This window comes from Lepidochelys olivacea (genome assembly GCF_965140295.1).
Source record: "Lepidochelys olivacea isolate rLepOli2 genome assembly, chromosome: 26".
NCBI lineage: Eukaryota > Metazoa > Chordata > Testudines > Cheloniidae > Lepidochelys > Lepidochelys olivacea.
This window is the reverse complement of record NC_140436.1, coordinates 5,547,482-5,567,503: the sequence shown is the minus strand read 5'-3', so window position 1 is coordinate 5,567,503 and position 20,022 is coordinate 5,547,482. Positions and strand designations below refer to the sequence as shown.

Here is a 20,022-nt window from a genome sequence, read left to right as displayed (position 1 = left end):
AGCAAGGACATGTCAGATGGGAGGGGGTTGGGGAGTGTATGGGGGGGGGTGGCAGGAGTTGATGGGGGAGGGAATCGGTGACATCGGTAGAATGCTGCAAACTTAGGGGCACAGGGCAGAGAGATCGGAAGGAAATGAGCAGGCAGGGAGGACAAAGCTGAGGCCCCTGTTTCAGGTAGGAGGATCCTGCTGCAGGTGAAGGTCTTTGTGAGCTGGCAGGAATGAATGTGATGGGGAGGGTGGGTCAGCAAGGGCCAGAAGCCAATGGAAGAGTCTGTGCTTCAACTAACCATGGTCTCGGGATACACACAAGAGCACTCAGGTGCACACACTTCCATGTGCACACCTGTTCACCCACCCAAGTACACTGACCCACATGTACATATTCACACACTCATGCCTGCATGTGCACCCATTTTCATACACACACATAAACAAACACACAAGCGCACATAGAACATACACAACCCAGGCGCACACAGGCTCATGCAGTCACAAAAGCACACACAAACTCTCAGGCACATAAGAGCCTGGTCAGAGCCGTTCACAACCCATACATGCTCCATCGTGCACAGCCCTGCACATACAAAGTACACACACCGTCAGATATTTGTATACACACCGCATTTGCATGCACACTACAAACATTCACATGCACACGCAGAGAGACACACAAACACGCATGCGGAAGTCATATCTGGAGAGAGAGACACACATACACACTGTTACATGCGGTACATACACACACTCACATCTGCAAACACACTAGTGCATGCAGTATGCACATGCACACATACTATTGCACGTGGCACACTCCCACACTCCCCATGCACCACAGGCAACCCCAGCCGTGCTATCACTTTGACGAATCATTCAGCAGCAAAGCACTCCTGCTCCCCCCACCCCAGCAGTTGAGTGTGGTGCTCTGCAGAGAAGCATGATGGACTGTGGCATCCTCACTCCCAGGATTGCTTCAGCTCTTCACTGCAGCTCCTGGGCTTGAGAGCAAAGCCAGGAGAGGAGGGAGGATTACATAGCAGAGCTGAAGCAACAGTCTACGGGGGGATTCTTCTGGAGGGGACTGAGGACAGGCCAGGGAGATGGCTGAGCTGCAGCCAGGGAAAGTGATGCGGAGGGGGCAAGTCCTTGCCTTCCTCCTGATCAGCCTGGCCTACCTCTGGCTGCCTGCAGGCTCCAAGCGAGCCCCCAAGCTGCCCCCGTGTCCCCAGAGCTGCTCCTGCACCAGGGACACTGCCTTCTGCATTGACTCCAAAGCTGTCCCCAGGAACCTGCCCATGGAGGTCATTTCCCTGTGAGTATCAGCAGAGCAGGAGGGCGTGATCACTGGGATGAGGGATAGGGATATGGTGGGGGAGGTAGGTGGGCTGAGGGAATGTCTGGAAGCATTGGGGTTGGGGTTGAGGGAGATGGAGGTGGGGAATCCCTGGGGTTGATTGAGCTTTAGACTAAAAGGCTGAGGGCCCTTGTTGCTATTGGAGGGTTCCCAGAAGGCAGCATATTCCTTGGGGTTACATCGGAATGGGGTTGTTGTGGGTTCGCTAACACCGAGAGAGATGGTGTGTGTGTGAATCCATGGGGTATATGTGTGCACAAATGTATAATGTGTGTTCCATAATAACCCTCTGTGGGCATGCAGGTTATCGTGTATGTATGCTGGAGCTGCTTATTTGTATGAGAAAATCATGCATGTGTGCATGTAAACATATGCATGTCTGCATGACCATGCTGGGTGTCTATACCTCTTGGGTGTATTTTTCTTTCTGATCATGTTATGTGTCTGGGTGTGCTTCAGTGTAAGCTTGCGTGAGCATGTTGTTGATCATGTGGGGGAAGGGTGTGTTGTGGAAATGCATTATGTTTATAAATGAGCATGTTTGTGTATGGAAGTGTGTGTGTGTGAGAATGAAAGCTAGGTGTATGAAAAGTAGTGCATGTTGGTGCAAGTGCAGTAAGTGTGTGTGTGTGTGTGTGGGGAGAGCGGTACATGAACACTCTTTCATCCATCCGTGTGTTGTAGGGTGACCAGATGTCCTGATTTTATAGGGACAGCCCTGATTTTGGGGTCTTTTTCTTATATAGGCTCCTCTTACCCCCCACCCCCGTCCTGATTTTTCACATTTGGTTTCTGGTCACCCTAGTGTGTTGCCACCTCCTGGGTAGCTCCTCAGCCCAGAAATAGGCAGCCCTTTCCTTTCCACTGTTTGTCACAGCTGATCCAGACCTACAATAAGTCCTGACTGCCTCCTTTGGCGTGGCACCATGCCACCTCTCATTGACCTCGAAAAGCTCCTAACTCTGCCTGCGGGTTCCTCCTGACCTGGCTGGGGTGAGAGCAGGGAAGGAAAAGGAATGGTTTGATCTAATCTCATGCGCCTGTCACGGCTGTATCTCCGCAGTGACATACTGGAACTGACCCTTTGTAGATTGCCAGGGTGTGTGGGGAAAGTGTGCGCGTGTGCTTGATATGTGTGTGTGTCTGGTGCCCCTGCATTTTTTCTCTGGGGTGTGCATCTGCTGTGTGTCGTTTGCGTGCGTGTGTGTGTGTATATGTCTGATTTTAGAGCGTGTGCATGTGAGAGAGAGTCCCCTTTTTGTCTGCTGTGTGTGTGCACTGCATGCTTCCCCTGGCTATGTCCCTGGTGGGGCCTGAGAAATTCCATAGGAACACAGGAGCTGCCAGACTGGATCAGACCCGAGGGCCATCTAGCCCAGTATCCTGTCTCTGAGAGAGGCCAGCACCAGCACAATAGCAGATGGGAGATAATCTGCCTCCCACCCCCTGGATAACTCCCATCCTGGTCTCTAATAGAGATTGTCTGAAGCCCTGAAGTATACCCCATTTCTGCCCATCCTAGGTCCCTTGTCCTTGGCTTGACCCCCTCAAACCCTAGAGCCCAGGGTGGGAGGCCTGCTGACTTCATTCTTTAATTGTCTGCAGGAGCACTCTTCCTTCCTGCACACGCTGGCTCTGCTGCAGTCCATCGTCCTTGCCAGGGTGCTGGGGAGTGGGAGAATGGGATGATGCAAATGAGGAGCACCTGCTCCATGCTGCGGGTCCTGCATTGTATTAGCAATTCTGCCCCTGCCTCCGTTGGTTTATTTCCAATCAGACTGCACTTGTTGGACCTGTCCCAGGCAGACCAGCTCTCTGCAGCAGGAGGCAGGCAGGCTCCCTTTGCCGAAGCATGGCCCTATCGACTGGCTAAGGGGTCCCAAGGCTCCCTGGACCTTCAGGCCGTAATTACAGCAAAAGAGAGAGAGAGCTCTTTAAATATACCTCCTCCATCTGGAGAGCAGAGGGCAGATATAAACCTCCCCCTGGAAAGGCCGTGCCTGGATTCAAGAGCAGTAACTGGAGAATGCCAAGCTAGGACTAGGATAACAGGAGACTGCAGATCAGCACTGAGGAGTGTTGGCAGAGCTGTGGCAGGCCCCGGGTGGGAGAGCAGGGCGGCTGTGGGCCAGCACTGAGAGGCATTGGCAGAGCAACACGAGACGCAGAGATGCTTACGCAGCACATACCAGTTGAACTGGGCAGGAAATGCTTGTCCTTACCTGCGAGGATTTTCAAGATTTCTACATTTTCCCCATCTTGAATCAGGACCAAAAGTTGAAATCTTGAAAATGTTTGCAAACCAAAGATCGGTAGAAAATTTCAAATTGCGTCTAGGGAAATGCATCGTTTCAATTTCGACCTTTTTAAAAAAACGTTTCTTTTACCATGCACTAAAATTTTGAAACAAATTCATTTTGACCTGAACAACAAACCTTTTTTTTTTTTCATTTGGAAAATGTCAAAAAGCCGAGGCCTTGGCAATTTAAAATGTGTTTTCAAATTTGTTCAGAAACGGGGAAACTTGTAGAAACCAACCGTCCTTCCCTGCGGGCAGCTTTGGTTTCTGTGAACAGACATTTCCCCGCAAAAAACAAATTTCCCTGAAAAGTCCCGACGGGCTCTGCACACTGCTGTCTGCCTAGCTCCAACCCACACTATGCTGCTGTCACTTTTCTGAGTGCTAAACACCCCATCTTCCTGGAATGGTCCTGAGCTTTTCTCTCCTCCTTTCCTTCTCCGCAGGACCATGGTGAACGCGGCCTTTACTGAAATCAAAGCAGCAGCCTTCGCTCACATCCCCCTCCTGCAGTTCCTGTACGTCTCTGGGTCTCTCATTGGGATGGGGGCTTGTTATTGCCAGGGCAGTCCCCAAGGATGGGGACACAGGCCTTCCCATGCCCTGTGTGTCAGCATGGGCTGGTAAAGGCTCGGCAGAGTCTCTCTGGGGCGGCCTTGGAGCTGTAATGTTTGATCTCCCCCAAAGCTGGGCATGCCTGATCTAGGTGGCTGAATGGTGAGGTCATGGGAGATACAGATGGGCAGAGAAGACTTCCCCGCTATCCCCTCTCTCTGGGACAAACCACAGGCACGAGGGAGGACTCTGCTCCCCCATCATCCTACACGGAGGCACTCCAGCCCCGTGCAATGGGAAGGCCTCCCCCGCGACATCGGAGGTTAACCCCTGACCACAGCTGAGCTGCAGCAGGTAGCATTTGAACTCACAGCCTGCGTCCAGACCTCTGCCTTCTCGGTGCACCCGCAGCAGAGGGGAGGGGTTCCAGTCTGTGGTATTCTCAGCCTAGCACCCCCAGTGCAGCCCAGCTGTGCTGGAGATGGCGGCCCCCGGAGCTGATGTCTCGCCTTTCTCTTTGCAGATTACTGAACTCCAACAAGTTTATGCTGATTGGGGACGATGCCTTCACCGGCCTCTCCCACCTGCAGTACCTGTACGTGCGCCTCTCCTTCGCACTGGGGTCGGCTGGAGGGAGGCGATGGTGGGAATTGGGAGGAGAAGGTCTTGGAGGGGGGTTGCAGGGAAGGTGCCACCTCTGATTAGGGTTGAGGGGGGTGGATGCTCCCCTCCCATCTGAAATGGCCACCCCAGGAGAGAGGGGAGCTCAGTCCCTGGGGCTGCTTGGCAGCACCACCTCTCAGGGAGCAGAGGGCATGACCTGTGTCCCCGTTTGTCACCGCAGGTTCATTGAGAACAATGACATCCGCTCTCTGTCGAAATTCACCTTCCGAGGGCTGAAGTCCCTGACACATCTGTGAGTATGACCCGTGCCGGTGGACATGGCACACTTTGCATAAGCCTATGGGTAGAGTGCACCTAGCACGCACCTGTGGATATGGCATTCCCATGGGCATGCCACACCTCACAGGCACTTGTGAGTACAGCACACCTCACACATGCTGTGGGTATAATGTGTGCCACAGAGCTTGTGGGTATGATCCGCTTGGCATGCCGGACACGTGCCTGTGGGGATGGCATGCCTGACAGAGTAGTACAACAGGACCATCTATTTGTGAGTTTCGCAATGAGCAGACAGCCCTGTCTCTCTGACTTTTTGGGTGGTATCTCCACCTATGAAAAAATGCCAGAGCCGTGGGGTAGGGAGTTGCCACTATGGACACAGTGGTGGCTTCCAGGCCAGAGCTTCTGCCCAGGGTCCGTTCAGAAGGAGGTGCCATTTTTCCTGGCAATAAGTCTCTCTCTCTCTCTCTCTCTCTCTCTCTCTCTCTCAGATCTTTGGCCAACAACAACCTGCAGACGCTGCCCAGAGATATCTTCACATCCCTGGACATCCTCAGTGACCTGTAAGGCCCAGCCCAGGCCTCCTGCCACCACTTGGGGCCTGTTATTGAGGGAGACGCTGTCCCATGCTGTGTAGAGCCAACGAGCAGGATATCAGAGCCCAGGAATCTTGATCCTGGGCTGGGCCAAGGTCCTCGCAGCAGCCCAACCTGCCTCCCCATTCTCCTGCCTACCCCAGTGCCTTCACCCCACCCCTCCTGGCCTGCAGATCCAGCGCCCAGCTCCCTAGCCTTCTCTTTGGGGCTGGAGGGCGTCAATATCCACACGCACCTTTGGGCTCTATGGGCTCAGAGCACAGGTGGGAGAACAGAGGGATGGGTCTCTTTAACAAGGCACAAGGGACTAAATGTGCTCCCCACCCACACACCAGGGTTGAGACGAGCTCCCCCAGAGCTGGAACCATTTCCTTGTCCAGGCCCAGACTGTAAACACATGCTTTGGGGTTCCCAGCCTTGTCTGTAGCTGGGGGGTGATGGAGGGGCGGTAGTGGGGTTCCATTGCTCATGTGACCAGTGCTCCATTGTAAACCCTCCACCACCCTCAGGGACCTCCGGGGCAACGCTTTGATCTGCGACTGCAAAATCAAGTGGCTGGTGGAATGGGTGGAGAGGACCAATGCCACGGTGCCTGCCACCTTCTGCAGCAGCCCTGTCCGCTTCCAAGGGCAGAAGATTCGGGACCTGGCCCTCAAGGACTTTGACTGCATCACGACAGGTAGGAGTGGCTGCTGCTCTCACTGCTTCACTAGGCACGGCTGGAGGCAAGGGAGAGTGGATACGGGGCCACTTTCCATGGGCATGGTTGAAAAGCAAAGCCGTTGGTCATGCTGCCATGGCCAGGGAGCAGTGGGCTGTGTGGTGTGACGGGGGTCCCCACTGCTGCCACATCTTCACCTATTGCACCTTCCCTCCCAGACTTTGTGGTGCACCAGGTCCTGCCATTCCAGTCGGTGTCAGCTGAGCCCTTTGTCTACAGCAGCGACCTCTACGTAGCACTGGCCCAGCCCAGTGCCAGCAGCTGCACCATCCTCAAGTGGGACTATGTGGAGCGCAAGCTAAGGGACTTTGACCGCATCCCTGGTAAGGACCAGCCATGCAGACAGACATTCTGTCATGGCCATGTACTTCCCTGGAGGAGTGGGGCCGGAGGTGGGAGACAACAAGTCCCATTATAGTGAGCACTAGGAGAAACAGCAAGATCCTGTTATCAGAGGTTTAGGGTCACTTGCAATCAGTCACTCATTGCCTGAGCCATGAAGAGGCACATGGCAGCGGGCTAGTAAGAGGGCACATTAGCCTCCCTGGTGCGGTTCAGGGCGGGTTCCTGGGAAGCTGTGAGTTACCCTAGGGGTTTACTGTGCAGAGCTTACGGTCAGAAACACCTGGCATTGCCGGGTGGTTCTTCCCACTCCCTTTGGCAGAGGCAGGGAGTGCGGATTGCAGGAGCTGCATCCTCGCCGTCACAGCAAAGCAACCTGGATCCCCCTTCAGATTGAAGGCCAACAGCAGGGTGCATGCATGCGTATATGGGAGAGTCTCCAAGTGTTTGTGTGTACATGTGAAAGTGCACTGTGGGTGTATATGTGAGTGGTTATAGAATCAGAGAAGTGTAGGACTGGAAGGGACCTCAACAGGACATCTAATTCATCTCCTTGCACTGCGGCAGGACCAAGTAAACCTAGATCATCCCTGACAGGTGTTTGTCCAACCTGTTCTTAAATTCCTCCAGTGACGGGGATTCCACCACCTCCCTGGGAAGCTCAGTCTAAGGGAGGGTATGGATTTTCCATGACTATGCAGGTGCGGGCAGAGGTATGGGGTATGTGTGTATGCAAGCAGGTATGCTAACGCTGCTCACCTGGGACACTCTCCTCCACTAGCTACTGGAAGCTGCTCCAGAGCTGGACGTCATCCTTCCAGGTGGGCACCGAAATCCAGTCCGGGTTCTTCTCCTCTCCCCGCATTCCAGGGAGCACATGTGCCTGTGAGGGACACAGGTGAAAAATATCTTCAGTCCTGACAGGGAGAGGGAACCCTCAGCCTAATTCACTTTGGGTATGAAGAGCTGGAACTGGATTTCTCTGCCCACCTGGCATGGGCTCTGGGTGCATCGCCTGGGAGGACGAGAATCTGGGCTGGATCTCTGTGGCCGCCCAGAATGGGCTCTGGGTGCAGACCATGTCTGATGCAGGCACAGTGTGTGCTGGAGCAGGGGGCCAAGGGCCTGCCCTGCTGACTCTGACTCTTGCCCCCTTGCAGCTCATTCGGCCGTGTACTGCAAGCCCATCGTGGCTCAGTCGCAGCTCTACGTGGTGGTGGCGCAACTCTTCGGCGGCTCCTACATCTACCGGTGGGACACCAACGTGGACAAGTTCATCAAGATCCAGGACATGGATAGCAGGAAGATCCGCAAGCCCAATGACATCGAGGCCTTCCAGATTGACGGCGACTGGTACTTCGTCATCGCCGACAGCTCCAAGGCCGGCTCCACCAGCCTCTACCGCTGGAACCAGAATGGCTTCTACTCCCACCAGGCCCTGCACCCCTGGCACCGTGACACCGACGTGGAATACGTGGAGAACGAAGGCAAGCCCTGGCTCATCATCTCCAGCAGCTCCCAGGCCCCTGTCATCTACCAATGGAGCCGCGCCCAGAAGCAGTTTTTGCAGCAGGGGGAGGTGGCCGAGGTGATGGACGTGCAGCTGGTCAAGCACTTCAAGTTCAAGAAAGACAATTACCTGTGCCTCAGCCGCTACATCGGGGACTCCAAGGTGGTCAAGTGGGAGGGGCAGCGCTTCACCGAGCTGCAGACCCTGCCCTCACGGGGCTCCATGGTCATGCAGCCCTTCCTGGTGTCCCAGCGCCAGTACATGGTGCTGGGCAGCGACTTCTCCTTCACCCACGTTTACCTCTGGGACGAGGAGAAGCAGAAGTTTGTCAAGTTCCAGGAACTCTCCATCCAAGCCCCCCGGGCCTTCCACTACGTCCCCTTGGAGGACATGGATGTCCTGCTGGCCCCCAGCTTCAAGAGCAGCACGCTGGTCTACAGGCACGTTGTGGTGGACCTCAGCTTGTAGGGGGTGCCCCTGCCGCCTGCCCAGCTCCCTGCCTCACGCCTAGACACTGTGCAGAGAAAATGTTCTTCCACTTGCAACACCCCTGGAGCAGGGGACTCCAGTGCCCTGCATCTCCTCAGGCTAAGGCTTCCTGTCTGTGCCCATTGCTGCCCCACAGCCATATCCAGGGACAGGTCCAGAACACATACATACTCACACAGACCCATGAGTACATGCATACCCAGCACACATTCCATCCAGACACTCATATTCATGAGTGTATCCTCACCACAGTCATCCCTCCATAGATAAACTCATACCCACATGCCCTCCAGCATCTCGTACACATTGCATCCCTGCCCATCTGCCTTCAGCGTGCGCCCACTCCAACACCCCCAAGTACACTCCTTCCCAGTCTTCTAGCCATACCATGTGCATCTACACTCACTCTTTATATGTCCATGCAATCCCTGTGCACCCCATTAGGAACAAACACACGTTCCTGCACCCCTTACCCTCACATCCATCTCCCTGCATTGAGTCTTATATCCATGCCCATATACTGCCGTTTATGGACGCCCACGTCCATGTACACCCTCAGATCCATGCCTGTACACATCCACTCTCACTACTGCACTTTCCACGCACACACAGCTACTCCCGTGTGCACATTCTTATGGGCGAACCCAGATTTGGTGCATCGGCGGTGCACCACATCACGCTGCCTCTCCCACCCACCGACACACACATGCATCCCTGTATCTGTCACCCCGAACCCTCCCTGCAGTTCCCTCTGCACACATGCTCCTGTCCCCATACACAGCGCTGGGGATCGGGCCTGGAAGAAGAAAGTCCCTTGTCGTGACTTCTCCCAAACTCTTCCTGCAGCCTCTGCCGCACTTCCTGTAGCCATCACCCATGTTCAGACTGTAGAGACGCTGCTCTGGGCGGCTGCACCACTCCTGAGACCACCTGACCCCCTTTGTCTCCTGCATCCGCCCTGCAAGAGGGCTCTTTGGAAGTGTGCCCAGTGGCAACATCAGCCCAGATTGTCCCAGCTTCCTCAGTGAGCTGCCTTCCAAGGCCCACTGGGAGCTAATGGAAGTATAGAGGCACCCTTTGTATCTCCCCCACTTTACTGCAGTGACCTGCTTTGCTTCCCTCCAGGCATCGTCTCTCTGTCAAGCTGCAGGGGGCAACATTGTCCAGTGGTTAGTGTAAGGGACTGGGGCTCAGGAGTCCAGGCTTGGCTTTTCCACTGAGCTGCTGTGTGACCTTGGGTAAATTGCCATGCCTCAGTTTCCCCTTCTGTAAAAGGGAGATACTGTTGCTCGGCCTCCTTTGTGATCTGCAGACAGGAAGAGCTATCAGCATGCTAGCTATCAAGTCTAGTGCATGAGCCCATGTGCCTTGGGCGCATCAATCCCCATGCACAAATCCAGGGCCAGTGGAGAGGGTCAGAGAGCATGCGCGAGTGCACAGCTCTAGTGGACGTGCCCAGTACACCATCCCCGTGCATATGCACCGGTGCACAATCCCCGAGCAGAAATGTAGTGCATCTGCTCCAGTGCACACCCTGCGTAAGCACCAGTGCATCTTTCAGGGCAGGCTGGATGAGCAGCTAAAGGGAAATATGCCTGTTCTGGTTTGTCTAGTGTGTGGATTTCTAGCCTGCTTTTGCTTGCCATGTGCGCACATGGCTCAAGTTAAACAGAATTGCTGACAGCCACAGCGACAGGGAGTGACAGGAGAGACTCCTCCAGGGAGTCACACGTCCCATACAAGAGAAGGAAGCCAGGGTTTCCTGAACTACCAAGTTTCAGCCCACTCAGCTCCTGGCGTGATCCCAGTGCTGGCTCTGCCTGGCCTTTGATGTTTATAGATGACATCAACCAATGGCCACAGGGCCCAAATCATCTCTCGGTCTCACTAGTATGTTCCCCACTGAAAGGGTGGAGTCGCGTCGGTGTCAGTGATAGGAGCAATTGTCCCCGTATTCTACTCAGGGAGATAGAATTCCAGCCCCCAAGCTGCTTCTCATTCACCTCTGAGCCCCTTTACACCACATGCCCAAAAAGCATGTAACTAATCGACTCCCATGTGGAGGCCAGGTTGGCGCGAAGGGGCTGTTGTGTCCACAAGAATCAGACCCGTAGTGTCTCGATGTCCCCTTTGTCTCTAGTGCATCACCGGGGTTTGGAGCAAAGGTCCCAGTTTGCTCTGTGATTCTATATGTCCCAGGCATTGGTAGGAGGCACAGAGCAGCTCAGACGGTGATCATTTCCCAGATGTGGGAAAAGCCTGCACATCTACAAGATGTGCAGCGAGGAGCTCTCCCTTCATACTATGCTTATTTCCTTTGATCATCAGAGAGGGAGTGGGGACTGGTTCCCTGTGCCCGGTTTGCTGATATCCTGCTTGTGTATTGGGGAAATAAGACCCTGCCCCTCCTCACTTCCTCATAGGGTGCCTAGATATGGGGAACATCAGAAAGTTCTGCTCCAAACCCCCTCTCCTCTGGGGTCTCTGGGCCTCTTGCAACTGCAGACCTCAAAGGCAGGGGGCTTTCTGGTGGGTCGGAACCAGGGAAAAGGAACTTTCGTAGTTGGTTTTGGTGCTTCATCTCCTGAGGGCTAACCAGGCGAAGGCATCTGTTTCCCATTACGTCTCTCTGTTTATTCATCCATATTGCCGATCCACAGACTAGCCCTATCTCTAGCCGTTTGTTTCTATGACTCATGTCCTCAAAAGTCTGTAGGTGCCTAATTCCCATTGAAATCAATAGGTGGTAGGCACCTAAAAACCTTTGAGGATCTGGGCCTCTATCCCTACTTATCCCTCCTTTCCCCCAGCAGTTTGGTCATGCAAAGCGTGGAAGAGCTGAGGATGGGCTATGTGTCGCCGCCTCCTGCCTGTGGGTGTGGTTTCACACAGGAGATAAAAGCCTACTATTGCTGCTCACTGCAGGAATTATCCCTTTAGCACTGTTAGCTCCAGGTTCAAACCCTGCAGGTTGTGACGGGTGGAGGACAGGTTGTTACTTTTGCAGTAGGGATACCTAGAAAGAAGGGAAAGGCTGATCAGCAAGTGAGGGCTTCAGGAGGGTTCCCCTATCCCTAACAGAGAATGAGCCTGAGCTCTTCAGGCATAAGGGCATCTCGCCTGTCCTAACCAATTTACTCCTGAGCAGCAGTGACCCAGTCTCAAACCCGCCTTCCCCTGCAGCTCCTACAGGCCCTGATCCTCCTCCCATTGGCGCGAGTGGCACAGCTCCTGCAGACTCCACTGGGAGCAGGAGCAGGCTCAGGGGAGCCTGCTGTCAGTGTGTAGTGACCCCATCAGCATTGTTCCTCCTGTTCCCCTCGCTCTCCAGCTGGAGAGAGGAGCAGCCCTGAGGTTCTTTCGCCATCTGCTGGGGAGTGGTGACAGGGACGGCCTGACCCTGCTGTGTGGGGGCTGGAGCTGGGGGGGCTCCCAGCTGCCTGTGGCTTCCCTCTCGGCCACACTGCCCCTCTCCTCAGCCCCCCAGAGCAGGATGCTCTCTGCATACAACTTATAACCGAGGTGTACAAGCTCTACCGAAATGCTTCCGAAAATAAACGCACTGTGACACTTCTGCCGTCCTTTGTTCTGAACCATGAGCTCTGTGCTATGGAACGTGCCAGCCCCAGGGATGGAGTGTGTGTGTGTGTGTCTGTGTGAGTGTAGGAATGCACAACCTAATGGGGGTGTTACAAACCTGATAATACTCTCTCCTCCCTGAGCATCCTCTCCCTTTCATCCCAAAATAGCCCCTTCCTGATCCCACAGTTCCTCTCCCAGTCCTGGCACACAATCCCCTCCCCTAATCTCATAATATTTCCTCTCCTTAATCCCAGAATTTCCTTCCCACTAATCTCTGACTCTCCACCCTGGCAACACATAGCCCCTCCAGTTCCAGCACACCATGCTTTCCCTTGAACCCCTTCTCCATTTTATCCCCAACTGAGAGAGAAGGTTCAGGGATCTGCAGTTCCCTGTGGCCAGTGCTTTCTTTCACATTGCTCCCAGGGGACCTCTTGACAGCATCTCCTGGCCACCTCCCAGCCTGAAATGTCCCCTGCTGGTCACCCAAGAGCCAGGCAATCGTAGCTGGACTCCTGCCACCCCCCACCCCAGCCCCCGTTACAAGTGAGAACTCAGATGCATGTGGAAAACCTTTGAGCCCTATGTCAGGCACATTTCCAACCCAATTGGCCAAAGGATGGGGCAGAAATCCTCCTGACAGATACTTTATGACTCGTACTGTGTCCATCCGTCCATCCATCCAATACTATACATGCCCATCTATCTAGCTGTCTTTCTGTCTCTGTGACTGTATGTACCTACTCTCTCTCACCATAGATATTCATTCACTCTATCTATTTTACACATTGCTCGTCCCAATAGTAGCCAAGGTGCTGTTAATACTATTATCAGGAGGCAATATTTAAGCAATAATGACTGAGAGAGCATGGCTGGGCCCCTTGGTAAACAGATGAAGGAGTTGCGGGCCCAAGAGACAGCCTGGTCATTAGCTGATATGGAATGGCCCACCCACTGGTCATTTTTATTTTTATAAGGCCTGACCCAAAGCCCATTGAAATCAATGGGACGTTTTCTGTTGAATTCAGTGGGTTTTGGATCAGGTCCAGACAACATGACATAGTGACTGCATTTCTGTGCTTTAAGGATTAGCAGTTGAATACCTTGTATAATGGCCAGGACTCGCACTGGCTGTGACTCTCATGGCTGGTCCATTCATTCCCAATTGGCTGTGCTCAGCAGGGACAGTCCCTATTTATTTTTCGCAGCCGACTATCACTTTCTCCTCTGTTATTCAACCCCAACAGCCCCCAGTGTTTCTCAATACCAACCACCGGGGCCACCTGGGGTTTTTCCTGAGGCCACCATAGCCTCCTGGACAGAGATGAGGAGGGCCAGGGGGCAAGCAGCAGCCCCTCCCTGCAGCGCCCAGGGGCTTAGGAGGCAGGCTTCGACCTCCCCCACTCCCGCCTGGCTCCACCCATGGGGCTCCGGCTCTGGGCTTCAGCCCTGGGCAGCAGGGCTTGAGCAGGGCCAGCCTTATGGGATGCCATGGTCAAGATGCAAGAAGTGGGGTGAGCCTGAGGTGCAAGGCCATGAAAGGGAGCTGAGGGAGGGGCGGGGGGAGGAGCAGGGCCCAGGGGACGATGGAAAACCCGTGGGGCAGTGGGGAGGCAGCAGGGGCTAGAGGCAATGGGTGGAGGGCCAAATTATCATGTAATGGTGGAGGGTACCAAAATATTACTATATTATTTTTATTAATGAGTCTGCAAAAAAAATCCTACATAAATTAATTACACTGATTTGGACATGTATATGTGTATATTTATTTGTTTGTCGTAAAGTTAATTAAGTAGTTTTAGGAAAATTTGTCAAAGTGGCCACTAGCAAGAGTTGATGGCCACCCTCTGAGGCCACCAAAAATTTTGTTGTGAGAACCCCTGCATTAGTCCAATAGGGATCAATAGAAATCAAAGGGAGCCCCCAAATGCCTCTGTTTATAGATTCTAGAGGCTGGAAAAGGTCTTTCCTGGTGGTGAAAGGTTAGCGGAGTGGTCGATGGGAAAGCAGGGCTTGCTCCCAGCCTTCCATTAGCTTTATAACCCACAGCAGCCTTCACGATATTTTATTCAATACTGAATTAAACTAAGTGCTGTGTGGCACCTCTGGCATCCCAGCCTCCAGGGACAGGAACCACTCTGGTTTCTTATATAATCAAACTCTACCTTGAAAAAACATCTGCTGGGTGTTCCCCAGACAAAGAATCCTAGGTAAATATCTGTGGTGGATCAGCACACCAGGACCGAGTATACAACAGCTGCTCAGACACTGTGACAACAGAGAATTACAACAGGAGCTGGATGGTCCCACCTAATTCGACCAAGGGCTGATTTTTCATAAGGGCTGAGTCCATTTTGCACAATAGTGAATTTGCACAGACAGGCTCCCTGGTGCAAATTGGAGGCAGCCCCCATTTGCAAACCCAAGCATTGTGCAAATTAAGGCTGGAATTTCCCAAGTGACTCCCACTGAAAGTTGGACACCAGCTCCCTTAGCTCCATTTGGAAATACCAGCCTGTCCAATTTGCACCAGGGATTAACTTTCACCAGGTTTGCATCTCTTCCCATCCCCACCCGCCAGGTGTGCATCTACCTTAAATCGCCTGTGAAATGATGTAGGTTTGCAACTCAAAACCACTCACAAGAATAGCACCAATCAGTTGCGCTCACAGCTTCCCAGAAAGCGGAAAGGGAATTGCTTGCTGCGGAGGCTTCTGACACGAAGCTCATAGGTCAAATTCACCCCTGGTATAACTCCATTATCTTTAGGGTTACATCCGGGAGGAATCTCAGTCCCCCTGCAATTAAAGAAGTTGCCACCTGCATAGCATGCAGATAACCACAGTCGGTGTTTGGCTGGGCCTTGGATTTAAGAAAAGGACTTGTGACAGCCCTTCTACAAAAATAATGTACTGCAGGATCCTTCAGGCATGAGCCAATACACCATTATTTGCAATGTTGACACTGCAGGGAGCGGGACTGTTAACGCAAGATGCTGTCCTATTATTTTGATAAGGGAGTTTTCCAAACATTGCAGGGTCCAGGGAAATTAGCTACCAATTCATCACAGAGATTGAATGGCAGGAACTTCGTTCTCACAACCAGTCTTTCCTATCACTGCGGTATCTAGGCACCAAAGTTTCATCGGAGCCTGTGATCATGTGAGAGAGTCATCAGAGCATGTAATAGTCCTTTGCCCTTTTTGGGGAGGATCTCAATGCATTTTATATGTGTCAATGAATTTTCACAATGTCCCTGTGTTGTAGGGATTATCATCTGCATTTTACATGAGGGAAACTGAGGCATGGATTGCTTTCCCCAGTTCAGCAAAGTATTTAACCATGTGCTTCATTTTAATCCTGTACTTAAATCCCATGCACTTAAAAGTTAAGCACATGCTTTGCCGAATTGGGGGCATTGATTTTAATAGGCTTTGAAAGACTGCCTGACCTTAAGGTCAGACAGCAAAATCAATGGTAGATCTAGGAGTACAACTCAGATCTACAGAATCTCCATCTCCAAGCCTTCAAAAATCATGAGATTTCAAAAAATAACAATACACTTTTGGCTCTTTTTCTTTGTGTACTGGTTTCTGAGCTTTCAGGGCGCACTCAGGTCATGTTTTCAGGTATTTTTCTGCAACCAATAGAGTTAGAAACTTGCTTTTATTTCTAATGAAAACTGCAATTCTCACCTAATCATATGACTCCAGGAGCTGGGGCAAACATCAAATATAGTGAGACTTGACGACACTGGGTCTACTGAGTCCCAGGTCTGGGTTTTAACCAGAAGACCATCCCTCCTCCTGCTTGTGTAGCTCACAGGTATCTATGCATCTCTCAACGGACATACGCACACTGTACGAACACTACAAAAAGAGTATACATTGGGTGCACTTTTGACTTTTTCACAGCCCAATGGCAGCATCTCCCACGGCCCATTGCAAAAGCAGCCCTGGTAAACCTCAAGCACCTTCTTTTCTGCTCTGTGCCCTCTGTGTCTTGTGTTGTTTTCACGTTGCACTGCGGAAAGCCATTGCCAAAATGCAATTTGTGTTTACCAGTCAGAGCCTGCATGGTTTGTTTTCTTTCCTTTGGGCACTGGAACACGCACACCGATTATTTGCGTGCATGCGTCAAGCACCTTTCCTGTCAGGTTACACACAGCCTCATGATGCTGTTGTTTCACATGAAGTCCTTTTGTAGTTCACAGAAGCAATTAGCAAAGAACTCGGAGTGAAACAGGCAAGCAACCATCCCAGAGGCACCATGGAAACCAACTATCCAGTGACCGTGCCCTCATCCTCAAAGGGTTCCGAGGCTTCGAGGAAAATGTGCCAGCCAAATGGGCTGTGTCACTTGGAGCTTTTACAAGGATCAATATTGATTTTCCATTCTGAGAAGTGGTGAATGGGCCAATTTCCCTTCCTTGTTTTTTGTGTGTCAGAGACTTGTGACCTTTGAGACTTGTTTGGGTCTTGACTACCACAGCAAATAACAATGGGGAAAGCACGGTGCAGTCCAGCTCTAGCCCACTGGAGTTAGATGAGGGCAAATTGCTGAGTCATCAGTTGTTTTTTTCACTTTCATTTCATGAGGGCTCCAATCTACAACGGAGGCTGAAATCATTTGTTAGGAAAGCACCTATGGAAATTTCTGCTAGAGCGATACTAAGCCCTTCCCGACGACTTGCAAACACAAATCTCCCCTTTGTGTGCACTCACACCTGTTCAACCCCAACCCTGAGGAACGAAGGCCTGGGAAATCACATTGGCTTAGCAGCCTGTCTGGAAGCATAATCTGCTATGAAGACCACTATGAACAATTCTTTGGGGGTCCCTTTTTCAGCTCTTGGATACCACGGTCATAGGCACTATAGACAGAGAGAGAGAGAAGTTCAATAGATCAGCAAATTTAGGCTCTGTTGAAGCAGGAGGAAGGGAATTCCATAGCCGAGGGCTGACAATACTCTAGGTCCAGCTCTTTTCTGTTGAAACCAGGGGGGCATTGGCACGTCATAGGGTTGTAATTGCCCTGTTATCACATACAGAGAGAGTCAGAGCTAGACCCTCAGCTGGTGCAAACCGGAGAAGCTCTGTGGAGGCATGGTCATTTATGCCAGCTAGGCATCTGATTTACTAGGTTTATAGAGGAAATTAAAGGGGGCTCTTCTGAAATAAAGGTCATAGGTCAAATTCACCCCTTGTGTAACTCCATTGGCTTTACTGTTACACCAGGGATGAATCTGAGTCCCTAATCTTAGGTTATGTATTGTTTGTAGAGCCCAGGGCTTGCATGTGCTTTGCAGGTGTGCCCCACTTCCTAGCTTTCTAACACTAATATGACATCATGAGTTCACTGCCGATAGAACAGAGACACTGCAGGACAGATCCTCAGCTGGTGTAACCTCAGGTTGCTCCAATGAAGTCAGTAGAGTTACCCCAGTTACACCAGCTGAGGATCTTGGCCAGTTACTGGAAGGCTTCACAAAAGGAATGGGTTGGAAGGAGGGATCTGAAGGAACAGAGGGAGGGTTGCTGAGTTCTATGTACATGAAGTGGGAGGCTAATAACATGGGATCATAGCAACACGATTAGAGCATTAAACCCAAAGCATTGTACGTTTCATGGCTCAGGTACATACACTAGAGCTATTGTTTCATTTTTCTGTCTCATCAGTTTCACCTATGTATGCAGTACCACAGGAGCGTGCGTGAATAGGACCTAAAATCCCGTTAAGGTCCCTTCACAAAGACATCTTTGTTGCAGGGATACTATTCACGGAGCAGTGGGAGGTTGGGGCATGCAGTACCTGCCAACTTTGGGAAGCTATGAATAGAGACCTTTGGAGACAGATACAATGGAGTCGGAACACTTTTTGGAGGGACAGAGTGGAAAAATTGTAGATGTTTTGCTCAAAAGATAGAAACTGTGGCTCCAAAATGGGGACATTTGGGAAGTCTGGACAGGGCTGCAACTGTCTCCTTTTGTCCTAGCCTGTGGGGAAAGTGGAATCCTATGTGTTTTTTGCCATCGCTGGTGGTTTCCATGGAAATGATATTTACATCACGAACGTATCATAAATTTCCGGCACAATAAATAGATTAAGAATAAAGCACTGTGTCAAAGCCAACTATTGCTCTTAAGGCAAGCAGCAGTTTGATCCTCAGAGCTCACAGTAAAAAGCTGGAATTCAGGACACCTGGGTTCTGTTCCCAGCATTCCTATTGACTCACTGTGTAATGTTGGACAAGTCACTTCTCTGCTCTATATCTCTATTTTCCTATCTGTAAAATGGGCAGAGTAGATTTTGAGGCCAGAAGGGACCATTATGATCATCTAGTCTGACGGTCTGAGGAGTAACACAAGCTGGAAAATTTCACCAAGTAATTCCTGCATCTAGCCCAAAAACTTGTCGCTGAACAAGTGTGTGTCTTTTAGAGCGATTTACCTACCTACCTAACTTTGTGAGGCTTAGTTTGTCACTCTTTGTGAAGCACTTTGAGATCCCTGTTTGCAGACACAAATTCTTTTGAGAAAGAAGGATTTGTGGTGAAGACAATTCCAAATGAAGGGCAAATGAAGGGTAAATCCATGGATGTTTCACTGATCCATTTTCATCATGTACATAATAGTGATTAGGTTTCAGAGTAACAGCCGTGTTAGTCTGTATTCGCAAAAAGAAAAGGAGGACTTGTGGCACCTTAGAGACTAACCAATTTATTAGAGCATAAGCTTTCGTGAGCTACAGCTCACTTCCTCAGATGCATATCGTGGAAACTGCAGCAGGCTTTATATATACACAGAGAATATGAAACAATACCTATTCCCACCCCACTGTCCTGCTGGTAATAGCTTATCTAAAGTGATTTCCAGCACAAATCCAGGTTTTCTCACCCTCCACCCCCCCACACAAATTCACTCTCCTGCTGGTGATAGCCCATCCAAAGTGACAACTCTTTACACAATGTGCATGACAATCAAGCTGGGCTATTTCCTGCATAAATCCAGGTTCTCACATCCCCCCCACCCCCATACACACACAAACTCACTCTCCTGCTGGTAATAGCTCATCCAAACTGACCACTCTTCAAGTTAAAATCCAAGTTAAACCAGAACATCTGGGGGGGGGGGTAGGAAAAAACAAGAGGAAACAGGCTACCTTGCATAATGACTTAGCCACTCCAAGTCTCTATTTAAGCCTAAATTAATAGTATCCAATTTGCAAATGAATTCCAATTCAGCAGTTTCTCACTGGAGTCTGGATTTGAAGTTTTTTTGTTTTAAGATAGCGACCTTCATGTCTGTGATCGCGTGACCAGAGAGATTGAAGTGTTCTCCGACTGGTTTATGAATGTTATAATTCTTGACATCTGATTTGTGTCCATTTATTCTTTTACGTAGAGACTGTCCAGTTTGACCAATGTACATGGCAGAGGGGCATTGCTGGCACATGATGGCATATATCACATTGGTGGATGTGCAGGTGAACGAGCCTCTGATAGTGTGGCTGATGTTATTAGGCCCTGTGATGGTGTCCCCTGAATAGATATGTGGGCACAGTTGGCAACGGGCTTTGTTGCAAGGATAAGTTCCTGGGTTAGTGGTTCTGTTGTGTGGTATGTGGTTGTTGGTGAGTATTTGCTTCAGGTTGCGGGGCTGTCTGTAGGCAA

At 51.3% G+C, this 20,022-nt stretch overlaps 1 protein-coding gene across 1 annotated transcript; it reads left to right on the top strand.

The window, feature by feature from the left end:
* The first annotated feature begins 877 nt into the window (after positions 1–877).
* Positions 878–12,342, top strand: LGI3 (leucine rich repeat LGI family member 3). The gene is made up of 8 exons (XM_084615217.1): positions 878–1,312; positions 4,100–4,171; positions 4,732–4,803; positions 5,053–5,124; positions 5,603–5,674; positions 6,217–6,386; positions 6,587–6,751; positions 7,931–12,342. The coding sequence occupies exons 1-8, from the start codon at positions 1,101–1,103 to the stop codon at positions 8,746–8,748; spliced, it is 1,653 nt and encodes a 550-aa protein (XP_084471343.1). The 5' UTR covers positions 878–1,100; the 3' UTR covers positions 8,749–12,342.
* Positions 12,343–20,022: the final 7,680 nt, after the last annotated feature.

Bases quoted from the DNA above. Each gene is read 5' to 3' on its own strand.
- LGI3 (XM_084615217.1), top strand. From the start codon at position 1,101: ATGGCTGAGCTGCAGCCAGGGAAAGTGATGCGGAGGGGGCAAGTCCTT. The intron at 4,804-5,052 runs GTACGTGCGCCT...TTGTCACCGCAG, and splicing joins CTCTCCCACCTGCAGTACCT to GTTCATTGAGAACAATGACA. The intron at 6,752-7,930 runs GTAAGGACCAGC...GCCCCCTTGCAG, and splicing joins GGACTTTGACCGCATCCCTG to CTCATTCGGCCGTGTACTGC.